General features: G+C 35.7%; 2 protein-coding genes across 5 annotated transcripts in view; one reads left to right on the forward strand and one right to left on the reverse strand.

Moving 5' to 3' along the window:
- LOC118186504 (uncharacterized) overlaps positions 1–13,637 on the forward strand; it is a 443,057-nt gene that overhangs the window by 406,972 nt on the left and 22,448 nt on the right. For all 3 annotated transcript variants that reach the window (XM_085816787.1, XM_085816788.1, XM_085816789.1), the window contains 3 exons: positions 9,887–9,998; positions 11,846–12,033; positions 12,742–12,992. In XM_085816787.1, coding sequence (XP_085672913.1) covers positions 9,887–9,998; positions 11,846–12,033; positions 12,742–12,992 — 551 coding nt within the window. The remainder of the gene's footprint in view (positions 1–9,886; positions 9,999–11,845; positions 12,034–12,741; positions 12,993–13,637) is intronic.
- LOC118186503 (G protein-coupled receptor moody-like) overlaps positions 1–13,637 on the reverse strand; it is a 59,850-nt gene that overhangs the window by 34,951 nt on the left and 11,262 nt on the right. Inside the window, exon 1 of one of the 2 annotated variants that reach the window (XM_035356607.2) lies at positions 9,145–9,243. The exons of the other annotated variant lie outside the window; for it this stretch is intronic. The gene's annotated coding sequence lies outside the window, so the exon portion shown is untranslated. Of the gene's footprint in view, positions 1–9,144; positions 9,244–13,637 lie in introns of those variants that run through there. 2 annotated transcript variants of the gene reach the window in all.

The following is a 13,637-nucleotide window of genomic DNA, read 5'->3' on the forward strand; positions in this document are numbered from 1 at the left end:
TTCAAGCTTCCTGCAGAAACCCACATATGAGCGTTGTGGCTACTTCAGTATGACATACATAAAAAAGAGAAATAGAGGACACCCTCCTTGGGACATCTTATACTCCCTAACTCAAGAACCAAGTGATCATAATGAGAAGAAAGTGCTACTTTAATGAAACATGTGTGTTATTTTAATAGGTAAAAGCCCATTAAAATAAAAAAAAATAAAATGCTTATAATAAAATGACTCTGCTTATATTAAACTCAAAAGACTACCCGAAGTCAGAAGACTTTACTGTCGAATACGCTACGCCTCTGAGAATCAAGAGGGTTGCTTTGCAATCATTTTCCTTATGGGTTTCATGGTACAACATTTGCAAGGCCTATGAGAACAACATGCTTTCATTCTATGATGGAAGCCTTTGGTATGATCTAACTATTCCGGATGGAAATTATACTCTGGGGGAGCTAAACGATTACATGATGCAGTACTTCAAGGACGAAAGTCCTCCCATACAGTTTGGCGTGATATTCGCTCGACAGAGATTTGTGATAAAACTGAAAGAACACTACAAGCTTGATTTATCAAAGAGTAAGCTTCATGAGATTTTAGGATTTGAACCAAAGATTTACGAAGAAGTGAAACAAGAAGCCAAGTATGTGGCTAATATTTCTCGAAGCATCGATGATATTCATATCCATTGTGATATAATAGAGGGAGCTTATTTGAACCAATTTGCATCAGAAGTTATCCATTCTTTCACACCGGCTCAAGAGCCAGGCAGTTTGCTCTCTAAAGATTTTGACAGACCTATCTTTTTTAAGACAAAGAGTAACCACATATATAGGATCAGGATGCGTCTGACCAATCAGGATGGTGAACCTATTGAGCTCAATAATCAAAGGGTACTTTACAGGTTGCTGGTGGAGTGAAGAAAATTTTTGTACTTACAATAAATGAACAGACATAGACTTTACGGAGCAAGCAAGAGGATACAAGGGCGAGGTTTCTTTGGGAGAAAGCTTTTGAACCTAGCTAAGAAAGAGGTTGAACAAGAGGTGCAGCAAGCAGTGAATAGTAAATTGGAGTCAATCCTTAATAAAACGATTAAAAGAGGCACAGGTTTAAAAGTAGTGAACGAAGCTAAATTAGAAGCTATCCTTGGAAAGAATATGAAGCGAAAATAATTTTACTGCATATAATAAAGATGAACAATATTTGGGAGTTGAAACAAACGTCAGAAGACGTCATCAGAGATATAGAAAGTTTTGAGTATAGAGAAATCAAAGAAACGCACAACACTCAAGATACGAGTGAAGATGCCACGTATAACTTTCACATACTCGATACAAACGCTAAAATTCTCTACTCCAAAGGATATATTCACCAAGAACTCAGAGTCCTAAAAGCAAATGGAGATTCTGTAGGGGAAGAGAACGTGACATTGGTGAATGGTGGAGGTTTACTCAGGAGAAGTATCATGACCATCGGTGCCTATGAGATAGATTCAGATGTGCATGACACATCCTTGATGTTACAGGTTATGGGTTTAATTAACTTCACACCTGATTATGCAACTTCGGAAGCGACCAATATGTTTTACTATATAGATACCTCCGATTCTACCGAGAGAGGATCGTTGAAGTTTAACGGTGCCCTTACGGACGCTACAACAATGACAAATTTTTTCACTAACTTAAGAGTGAATGATGACCATAACGAAGGTTTTACCAAAAGATGGATGTATACCCGAGATAGTCAGTCTGTGCACATATTTATACCGCTCAAATACATTTTCGGCTTCCTCAATGATTATGAAAAAGTCATTACAGGCTTTGATGTAAAATTTCAGTTTCAAAGAAACAGTCATAGGAACATGTTGTATACAAATGTACCTAATCCTAAATATAAAGTACAAGTCAAGAAACTTTCGCTTTGGCTACCTTATGTTAAATTCAATTCTTCTGTTGATGGTCAGTTTACAAAACTGATTCTGTCGGACCAATCCATCGACATTAACTGGAGGCAACCTAGAGTAGTCAAGTCCAACATTTTAGAAAATAGCAGCGGATCATGCAACATACCCGCCACTACTGATGAAGTGATGAGCCTTTACGTTGTGCCCCAATATGATAAAAGAAACGAAAACTTTTCTCAAAACAACATGCTGTTCGATAACTTAAACATGATTGATTGCTGGCTTATGGTCAATAACGTGAGGGTGCCAAACATCAATTATACTATGGACTTTGAGAAAAAAGATTATTCGAGACTCTACGCCGCTCTCTTAGATGCAGGGCTTAACAATATCACTTCCGAAGCCGGATGTCTGATCAACTATGAAACCTTTAGAAGTCTCTATCCAATCATATGCTTCAACTTATCTTTTCACGAGCCGTACGTAAATGTTAGCAACCTGATGATTGAATTTCACTGGAGACTGAAGAGCAGCCCTGATGATAAGTATGTATTTTACTTTGTTTTGAATGAGAGAAAGAGATGCAAACTCAATATGGCAGAAAAGAAGATCATAGTGTTGAATACTTTAAGGATGTAATATTTAGAGATTATTTTTAGATTTTAATAGATTGTAATCTATTAAAAACTTATTTATATAATAATAAAGATGGCTTGGTATCCTTTTGGAATATACTATCCCAGAAAAGCGGTGGGTCTTCGCGGTCCACCTGGAATAGGGTTTAAACTCACAAACGATGGGAATTATGATATGGAATACAAGGTGCTGAAAAACTGTAAAGATCCAGTAGACGCCAACGATGTCACCACGAAGTCCTTCGTTTCCGGAGAATTGGAGGATTTAAAGCTGGAAATTAGGACACTTTATGATGTTATGACCAACAGAATAGAGGAATTAAAGCTGGAAGCTAGGAGAAGTAATGATGCTATGGTAAACAGCTTTAAAAATTATTCGTCAGAGACTTCGAAGAAGCTTAAAAGCTTGGAAATAGGATTCAAGCATACTGAAGAAAAATTACAGGAATATACTCAAAGTGTTTATGTATGCGCAGATCCTCCTGAAAGCGGGTACAGCAGCTCAAAATTTCAGAAGGTGACATTTACTTCGTTCAGTAATAATTTACTGAATGGAGCACTCATGACATTGAATGAAAGTGTAAAGGCTAAAATAACCTTCTTCGCACTCATAGATAATAATGGTACTTATCTTGAAAGTGTGGTTGAAGCTCAAATTTTTAACGGTAATAAGATGCTGCGGGAGTTCAATTATAACACCGAACAGGTATCATTTATAAACTATATTAAGAAAGATAAAGAGATACAAGTATTCGTTAAGACTAAGGACCTAAAAACTTATGTATACTTGAAAGTAGAAATTCTTTTGTGTTTATAATAAATGGCTGACGTAAATTGGAACGATATTTCGAAGACCGGTTTGTTGGAAGGACAAATCAGGGCATTACAACAGAATATAAGTTGGTCGCTCGTGAGTCGATACTCGACTCTTTCGGAGGAGTTCATCGAAGAATTCTCAAATCAGGTGAACTGGAAGGTCATTTGTCAGTATCAGACGTTATCAGAACCATTTATAGAAAAACATGAAGGTTTAGTTGAATGGTATGAAATCTCCAAATACCAGAAATTGTCGGAACCCTTCATGGACAAATATGCCTATAGTTTAGACTGGGAACAAGCTTGCAGGTACCAAAAGATGACAGAACCTTTCCTCGATAAACATATAACAAAAGTGCATTGGATAACAGTTTCCCACTACCAAGTACTGAGCATAGACTTCATGCGGAAGCACAAAGACTATATCGATATGGTTCTTATCTCTTCCCAACAAACACTCACTGAAGATTTCATGAGGGAATTCGCAGAACAGCTGGAATGGGAACGAATTGTCAGATATCAAACCTTTAGCGAAGAGTTTATCTTAGAACACCAGGATAAGATAGACTTTTGTCATCTGATGACTTATAAACACCATTTACTATCGAATGCCTTTTACGAGATGCACTATAAAAAACTAATTTGCATCCTTCTAACTAACATATGCAACAGAAATTTATATAGATATAGCAGCGAAAATGAACCTTAAACCTAGTAATTTTTTAATGCTGTGTAGCATTAAAAATAAAATAACTACCCGCAATTTGTTATGATCGTGTTTCCGTTTTCAACGTCCCGCGTGGGGAAAAAAAAAATCGAAGCGAACGCTGATGAAATGACCTTGGAGTGAAACGTGTTCCTAGCTTGAGGAAATGATAAGTGCTTTTTTTTTATTCTACCGTATACGTCACGACCTTGACTGCGTCTAAATGCGTAGTATTAGAAAGTGACAACAGATGGCAGCACCTCACAAAACATGTTTGATATGTTACATTTATAAGACAGTTAGCAATTATTGAATACGGGTACCCTGGCTGAACGGTTAGCGCGCAGGACTACTAACATCAAAGTCCCAAGTTCAAACCCCGACCTCTCCCGGATTGATGTCATTCAATCCGGATTGATGGTCTTAACCTAGCCAAAAAGACATGTCAGCTTACTCTCGCCGTTGAACCAATAGAGTAGCATTCACCGTTATTCCAGCTTACTCTCGCCGTTGAACCAATAGAGTAGCATTCACCGTTATTCATAAGTGGGATCCCCGACGCTAAAGCGTCAGAGTCTTACAGTGTATGTCCTCTATGTTGTCCTATATATGTTGTATATATGTATGTCCTCTATGTTGTCCTATATATGTTGTATATATGTATGTCCTATATATGTTGTGCGAGAGGTGGCCTGTGAGTCCAGTCAGACCACAACTCCAGGCGACTGAGAAAAAGTTGGAGGGCGCTGCGCCCTCCAAACTCTACATTGGGAAAAAGTATGATAGCTTATCTTATCATGATGGTAAGGCCGTCTATATTTACTGTGTATGTGTGTGTTGTAATGGCTGTTCGCTCAAAGTTTAGTCCAATGGGGGAGAGTGTCCGCGGGGTCCTTCGGTCATGCTTGCGGGGCCTTCCTGGCTTTGTTCTCGGTACCTCGGCGAGCGAGTCCTTGGTATCGTTGGTGAGTGTCATCATAGTTAATTACTACAGCTTATGAATATACTGATCTCAGAGTCATTTCAAACGAAGGTTTCGTAAAATTTCGAGGGGTCTGATGAAACCTAGTGAATATTAAAAGCATTTAAAGAGATGCATTCTATATGTAAAGATGGCAAATATTTATGACTTATTCGGTGATATTAGAGCTTTATATAGCTCAGGTAATAACAGCAGAATGTGCGGCCTTGCTAGAATGTGTCAGCATTTACTGACTGCTGTTGAAGAAGAAACAGATATGAATAATAATTATCCTGAAATTCATTCGCTAATTTTAAAATATATTATTCAAATGTATCAAATACTACACGAAGAAAAGAATAGTAAGGTACAGAATATGGGTTATGACACTCTATCAAAAATGACCAGATTTCTTTTGTGTAACTAAGCCTACTTTATTTTTTAATGACTCTAAAACCATTAAAAAAAAGTTATTGCTCAAATTTAAACATGTTTCCAGGTTGGGCTTTCCCGACATCTTTACTTCCTAAATAAACAAAATAAAGAGGTTTAATGCCATTGAGCTTTAAATAATCAGATGCTTTGTTATCACATCGCTTCGGTAAAGATACAACACACTCAGGTAAATGGACTATTATTTTTTTACCATACTTTGTGTTTATTTCTCTAATTTCTGTAACCGGATACTTTTCATTGATATTAAGTTCGCTCATTTTCTTGAACTCATTGAGAGAACTAAATGTGTTTAATTCTTGTAACAATTCCATCTTTACATATAGAATCCATCTCTTTAAATGCTTTTATTATTCACTAGGTATTATTAATCAATTACCCATTGTCTCTCCTTTGACGCTCTAGAAGCCATACATAATGGTGCACTGATGGGGGTAATCTACTGTGCATAGCCAAAGAGTAAAGGCCGGGCTCATAGATCATCACCTGTTTACCATCGTGGTAAGATAGAGGTTCAGAGCAAAAGTTGGACATCAATTCAGTGTCCAACTTTTGCTCTATTATTTGAGCCAGAGTTGTTTTATGTTTCGGTTTTACATGTTGTTGTAGTGCGTGTCCTCTGCCAGACAGTGAAGGCAGATATGATGACAGTGATCGTCCCCGATAAATATGAAACATACGTGAAGACTGCAGAGGACGAATGCCAGTGGATTATGTGGGGGACGAATGCCCCCTTGCAAAAGAAGCATGCGATGAAGAGGAAAAGTGGCGTTTGTAAAAGCGGCGTTTTCTAAAAGTGGGTTCAGTTTTTTTATGGGTGATTTGAGAGCCATTGTTTTCTAAAAGTGGGTTCGATTTTAATGGAGGGTTGGAGAGCCATTGTTTTCTAAAAGTGGGTTCGATTTTAATGGAGGGTTGGAGAGCCATTGTTTTCTAAAAGTGGGTGCGGTTTTAATGGGGGCTTTGAGAGCCATTGTTTTAAAAAAATTATATGGGTGAAACAGAGCCATTACATTTCTAAAAGTGGGTGGGATTTTTATGGGAGGGTAAATGGTTCTGCGCCAGCTCCGGCATATATACACTACTCATTACGATATACTCGATAGCATCAACGATGCACACTCTCGCGATACACGACGAGACGCCTCGACACTAGACTGACGATCACCTCGATAGACTACGAGACACACGATAGACTCGCTAGACGAGGCACTGACCGACTGACTGCTACTCAGCGTGCAGGCAAGGTTAATATAACTTTTAGGCTGCCTTCGAGGACATTCTGATCCAAACTGGTAATAATTCGTTCTAGAAAGTTTTCTATCCGTCTGTGGCATATCGCCAATTTTGTCGCCAACTGGGCGATTTCTCTCCAAATCTGGCGCAGCTCTGCCTTTTCTTGCCATTTTATGGCAACCTTAAAACCGCCTTGTAGGGAAGGCTATTTTATCGCTTGACCCATCTTATCGCGGCTAGACATTTCGTAACAGTACTTTTTCCAGTGACAGCAATCAAAGCCCTTGGCAACACACGCTCTGGTTTGAACTGTTGCCTGACATCTCATGAGATACGTGCTCTAAATTGTAGTCGTAGTCGTCAATGTCCAGTAGTTTGGCTGGACCAAGAAAAGCAAATTTGTTCACCAAATTCCGTAATGAGTTGTTTCTAACAACTTTCTTCTCAACTGCTTTTAGTAGGACAAGCATGCGTTTTACTTCATTTGCCCAAAACTTGCTCCTTTGTTATTAGTCTGGAAAGTTCAATTAAAATATTAAGGTTTTCACCCAAATTATTAAATGGTTAAATGTTCTATCTACTGCTTCAGCTATTGCACTCCAATGTGTATCCTGAATCCATTTTAATGTTTTCCGTGTAACAACAGGTAGAATGTCCCAACAGTGTATGGACATAGAAAAGGTAAACAATCCAGGTTTAACTAATGGTTTAAGTAAGGTACAAATTCTGTATTGGGCTTTGTGTCTTTGAGCTTTTGTTGCCCTCCTGCATGCTCTCCAGACAGGACTGCAGCATTATCATGCACTTCATCTCTACAGTCCCTTATATTAAGACCATCAGCTTTAAATTTACTTAAAATGATGCTACTGCGCAAAGTATTGCTGCGAAAGTTTTAACTTCACTGTTTTTGCTGAGTTGGATCTCCCATAACATTATTAATACTAATTCAACGATAGGGATTTTGCTGCCCTTAGTATAGTGTTGTCCGGGACGCTCCCTTTCCCCCTTACGCTACGCCCCTGCCTATAACTTAGACAATTTTGAGGTTACAGCTCTTAATTCTCCGACGGCTAAAATTACTGTCAAAAATATTAATAAATTAAAATTACTATTAAAAATTAATTATTAAAATTATTGTTAAAAATAACTACTGGACAACTCCAGTGTATAATAGTATTATGAAAATTCGCAATTCTCTTTTTTTTTTCTTTATACAAAAGTGAAATTATGTTTATACTATACCTCTGTTCGGGACACTAAGAATCGTTTTAGAAAAAAAAATAGTAATTGTAAAATAAACATAACTTTATTGTAATATTGTAAAAACATTTATTCTGGTAGAAATGTAAGATGGAAAACTTAAGTAGTTTCCACTTTTGGACAAAAAGAACAAGAAAATTTGATATACTTCAGTCGCAGAGAGTCTTGTTAAATAATAATGTAAACGTAAGGATCAAATATCCAGCTTATAAATCTCTTTCTTTCTCGCTCTCTTGTCTCTACGAAATTCAGTCTATTCAGCACCTTTTCGGAAAATAAAAACTTCAGCTTTGCCTTTGTAACTTCTCATGAAAATTATTGTGGAGGTTTGAATATCCTTATTTATTCTTTTAAAACTCCTTATTAAAGGCTTGGAGGTCTGATGTTTTGTATTACTCTATCATAAATTGAACCACATCAAAATGCTCAGTCTTCTTTGTTAGGACTGCTGTTTGTTACTAGAAAATATTCGTAAGACGTTTTTGTTCATTACCTGGCAGGGTAGCTTTCAGTGATATCAAAATTATAGTCCAAAGCAGCGATTCTAAACCGGTGGTCCGCAAGAGAAAAATAGGTGGTACGCAAAAAAAACGAAGTATTTTCTATTATTAAATTCAAAAACCCTGTGAAGAAAAAGAACAGTTGATAGAAATTTCCTTTGATCGAACTCTAGCTGAAGATTTCAAAAATAACTCACTTATTAACTTTTGGCTGAGCCCAAAAAAAAAAAAAATTAAAGGCGTTTCAAATAAAGTTATTACATTTTTATTACCTTTTTGAACAACCTATTTGCGTTAACAAGTATTTTCTTCCACGTTTTATTTGAAAAACAAATACAGAACAAAATTTAAATTGGATCCTAATTTACGGTTAAAGTTAAGTGAAATAAGACCGGATATTAAGAAACTGATCTTTCTTAAACAGGCCCAAATTTCACACTATATTTTAGAATTAAAGTATTGTAACTTAAATTTTGATAATTAAAATGTTAACCAATTTTTAATTTAATATTTTTTGTTTGCAAAAGGTTGAGAACCTCTGGTCTAAAGGATTTGAATGTCAAAAATATAAGAACTGAAATAATTATTATACAATCTATTCGAAGTACATCATAGGAACAGTTTATGAATATCGGAATTTGAGGACTATATAAAGTTATTTCAATGAAAACACTTACCGTTTCCTGAATGATACTCCAGAAACACTTGTACAGCGTCTGTTCTATTTCATATAAATTCGCAGTTTATCAAAAGTCTTTATCTCTAATAAAAATCAAAATAACCACGTTTCTGATAACCAAGAACATTTTCTGATTGCTAATAACAATTGCCAGTAATCAGAGTCTTATCAATAGAAAAGTCTCCGGAACGCTAAATCAGCATATTTCTTAACGTTTTCTGAACTTTGCTGTAACGTTATTCCAGGCCATATTCACGTGCTCATCTGTAGCTTGGAAATTATCTTCTGAAGACCTCCTCTTTCAAGTGTCTTCGGAGGAGGAATTCGATGAAGTAGGAAGTCTAAGAAAAGTTTCATATTACAGAGTTGCATTGTCATATACGTTACAGTGGAACGTGTCTTTTCGGTATTTGCATGGATGATTTTGCAATGCAGCATCACATCCCCTGTCGTCTAGTTCCGCAGCACATTATTACGGCTGCTTCGACGACTAGACACTGCGCATCATTTTTTCGTAGTTGTACTGTAAGGTTGTTTGTTATATATTTGAAGTCCTTATTTCCATTTCATATTAGGAAGATGGACTCCTGGATTTTTTTCTCAGTTAGCGTATGTGCATGTATGTTTTTTCACAAATCATGTTTAAAATGTTTACTTTTGCTAATAGTTATAAAACAATGTTTTAAATTGTGTATCGTTGGAACCAGATACGTAACTGCCCTACTGATTGAATTTTGCAGCTGGGACGGTGACCTTCCTAGAAAACAATTATTTGATGACCACGGTGATTGCGGTGGCAGGCATGGTTATCTTTACTGCCCTGCTGTGCCTTGTGCTCAGGTTATTTAGCAAGTAAGATATAGTTATAATGTCCCTTTCGAGTAAATTTTCAATATTTATCTCACTGAAGTTTTTTGAAATTTGATTTATTGTGTTTATTTTTATAATATCATTAATATGGGATTAAAAATATTTTGAAATAAATGTTTGTTTGTGTTTTAAACAATGATCAGTCATTTCTCCTCAAAAGTAATGAAGCATGACTAGAAGAGAAACACGCTAATGTGACAATAAAAATCGTAAGGTTGTTTTTACGATTTTTAATGAAGCATGATTTTAATTTCTGGTAATTCATTGCTCTGCTTGTTAAAAAGTAAATAATAAAAATTAATTCATGATTTATGCTCTAGTACTTTAATAACGGATTAATTTCATAAGGAAATGATATGAATTGTGCGCAATAACGGAGAAATTTATGAACTTAAGGTTTAGTTTCATTAATGTATTTTAAGTTTATTACAATGTATTATATTAAATTCTTTGAATAAATGTTTAAATCTAGGAATAAATCACTCAAATGGATAAAACCGAGCATTCTGAATTAAAATTAAGAATATCCAGATTAAAGTATTTTAATAAAAACCGAATATAGACGCATAACGTGAGCATAGAGGACTTGCAAACTGTTACATCTTTAAATGTACTTCATTTCCTAGACCAACAGTTAGGTGTGTGCAGAAATTCTAACCTCTTTCTATACGACAAAGCGTAAAATCATAAAAAAGTAAAGTATCTAAGATTTCATGTAATTGTTGTCGTTATCTGTCGCCTCTAGCCATCTATCTGGTACTAGATTTATTCCATGCCAATAAGTTGCTCTATTTTAGCGATAAAGAGATCTGATGCTATTTTCACATCTCGTTTCAGGTTCGAAAATTTTGGAAGGGAAGATGTTCTGCAATGATCGAATGAGTCGGTAAATTGCAAAGACACTGTCAGGGAATTGCTCTTAATAAGCTAATGCTTTCCTTCCGAACTCCTGTAGTTATTTTCTGAGTTCTAAACTGCATATGGATTGGGGTTATTAAGCTGATCTTTGCGGCTTCCGAGTGATTGCCGTTTAGATATCAGTTATTCTCTTACTCTCAACTGCTGGCGTTTGAAATCAGCATTTATAGCTTTGTTATATCCCTGTAAATTGTTATCTTGACACTTCCTATACACTTAAAATGTATTGGAGGTGGAGTCCTTCAGCTGAAATTGATGACGCAGTACTGAAATTAAGCATTTACTCCTTCAATGATCAACATTATGATGCAATATCCATTTCTCATCTCCCACTGTAGTCCAAAAATAATTTACAGCTGCAAAAAAGCGAAAAGTACAGAGACCGATTTCCTTGTTGTTTCGCAGGACACGATGAGGAGCTCAATGACATAACTTCGCAATTATCCTAGGAGTATATCCATAACTTTTTCAGAAGCCTCTCATATATATCTAGAGCGTTACTGATTTGTACATTATCTGATTTCATCCCTGAATTTCTAAATTTAATAGTGACTGAGTTTTCCCCTACACGTGATAGATGCTAAGAAAACCTATGGCAAGCCGATTTATGGTTTGCCGTTTTAAACGGTTACATGTATGAGATATTCTGATAACCTCATTGCCTTTATTTGCTCTATTCCTTATACTTCATTTGTAAAAGATTCCAATGATTCAGCGCCATCTATAACAGAAGATGCGGAATGATCTATGTGATGAAAATTTGCACCAACAGAATACATAGAACATTTGCACACACTTGTCGTTTCGCTTATCCTGGTTATATAAAATTTTGTTTCCATGCAATTTACCAAAACTTCTGCATTTTCCCTATTTTTCCTTTTTATCTTAACAACGTTCATTATAACTTACAGGGCTCGGTTCAACCGTCCGGCAGATCGCATGGCGAGTGCTGGCTCCCCTCCCACTATGATGTCTGCGTTCACTGGTAGCCATGTCCTGGACTCCAGGCGGCCATCCAGAAGTAGCGGAGGCAGCACGGATTACCTTCCTGTCTCAAGGAGGGCAAGTTATAGCATGCTTGCTCCTCCTTCTAGTTTAGGTAAACTTAACGTCTAGTTTCTTTCTTATATAAAATACTTAAATGTGAACCATAGAAATCTCACTGTTGATTTCTTTTTTTTTTCTTTTAATTCAACAATTCAACATTCTTATTTCTTTGTTAATTGATCAATTATTTCTGAATACTTCATTTTCCTACATATTAAGTAAAATTTTCGTCTGAAAAATTTAATCTACATTACACATATTTTGAATAAAAGTCAAGAATACTCAGATTAACTTTTTTATTATGATGCATATATGTAAACTGCTACATAATGAAGTAGAAGAGTATTAATTTAATAATTAAATTTACCTCGGTAATGAGGTATTAAAAACTTCTAATTTAACGCACTGCTATTTAAACCCATAATACATGTTTTTGTGCTACAATCATTTTCTAGTTTGGTAAGTATCGAATAAATTTATCAAATAAAATAAAATTAGATTAATATTAATTAATGTTAATTAGTAATTCAATAAAAAAATCAATTTGCATGTGATTTATGTTACTGATGTTTGAGACTTTGCTATGATGGAAATAGAACACTATTCTGACTTCAGTGTTTAGGAGTTGATTAAATTACGATATGGAATCAAATAACCATTGAAATTCTTCCTGTTTCTCAAAGATACTGATAACTACAAAATAATAATTAAATTCAAGCCCAATTTTAATATAACTATCAGTGTCGTTTTTGTTCTTTAGGTTCGCGACGCCCAAGTTCAACGTCCGTGCGTTCTCAGCTGTCTTTTCGCACCCAGTCCTCCTTTAGGGGGTATCGCTATTCCCGAGAGCCAGTTCGAAGGACACTTTCATCTCCTGCGGATTCTTCGCAAAACTTCCCACCTAGCCCATGCAAGGTGCCCAGTCACCAACAACTACATCATCATCATCATCATCACAATCATCATCCGTTGCATCACAACAGTCCGGTAGACGAGGATGACATCATGGATGTAAGAAGAATTCGTATCTCTTAAACCTGAATGACAGTTGAATATTGTCTTTTTACATATCCAGCATTATCAAAACGAGAAATATCTTGAAGAATCACACTTCTCTTACAAACTTAAAAAAGGCATAAAGTCAGAAAGATGAATTGGGTGAATATTTTATTCAAGTAGAATCGACTTTTCTATATTAGGTAGCGATATTTATCTGACGATAAAAATCTGGTATAAAAACCTATCGCGATGTATTTACCGTAACCTTTTTTTCTCTCTTCGAGTTTGCTGCTAGATTTTATCTAATGAAATTCGATTATAAAGCACTTTTAAAACACTATCATCACTTCTTCCAAAATCTGACCTTTCCGTCCGTCACTTTTATTACTACTGACGCACGCTTAGGATTTAATTGTGGTGAAGTGTATAGAGGGGGTCTTAGTAATATTTAACCAATAAGCAGGTTGCTTTCTTTTAAGACTTTTGATAACTCCTTTTTAAGGAAAATTTTAATCTGTAAAAGTAATGAGCACAGTTACTTCACTTAAGGCGTGCTATAAAAGAAGTGAGGTATTATATATTTAAATACAGTTTGACATACACAAGCACATATACTGATGTTCACTTCCATTAACTTCATCAGTCAAAGAAAAAAAT

Source organism: Stegodyphus dumicola, chromosome 5 (assembly GCF_044657685.1).
Source record: "Stegodyphus dumicola isolate Sdum_Otavi_A_Nest chromosome 5, ASM4465768v1".
Lineage (NCBI taxonomy): Eukaryota > Metazoa > Arthropoda > Arachnida > Araneae > Eresidae > Stegodyphus > Stegodyphus dumicola.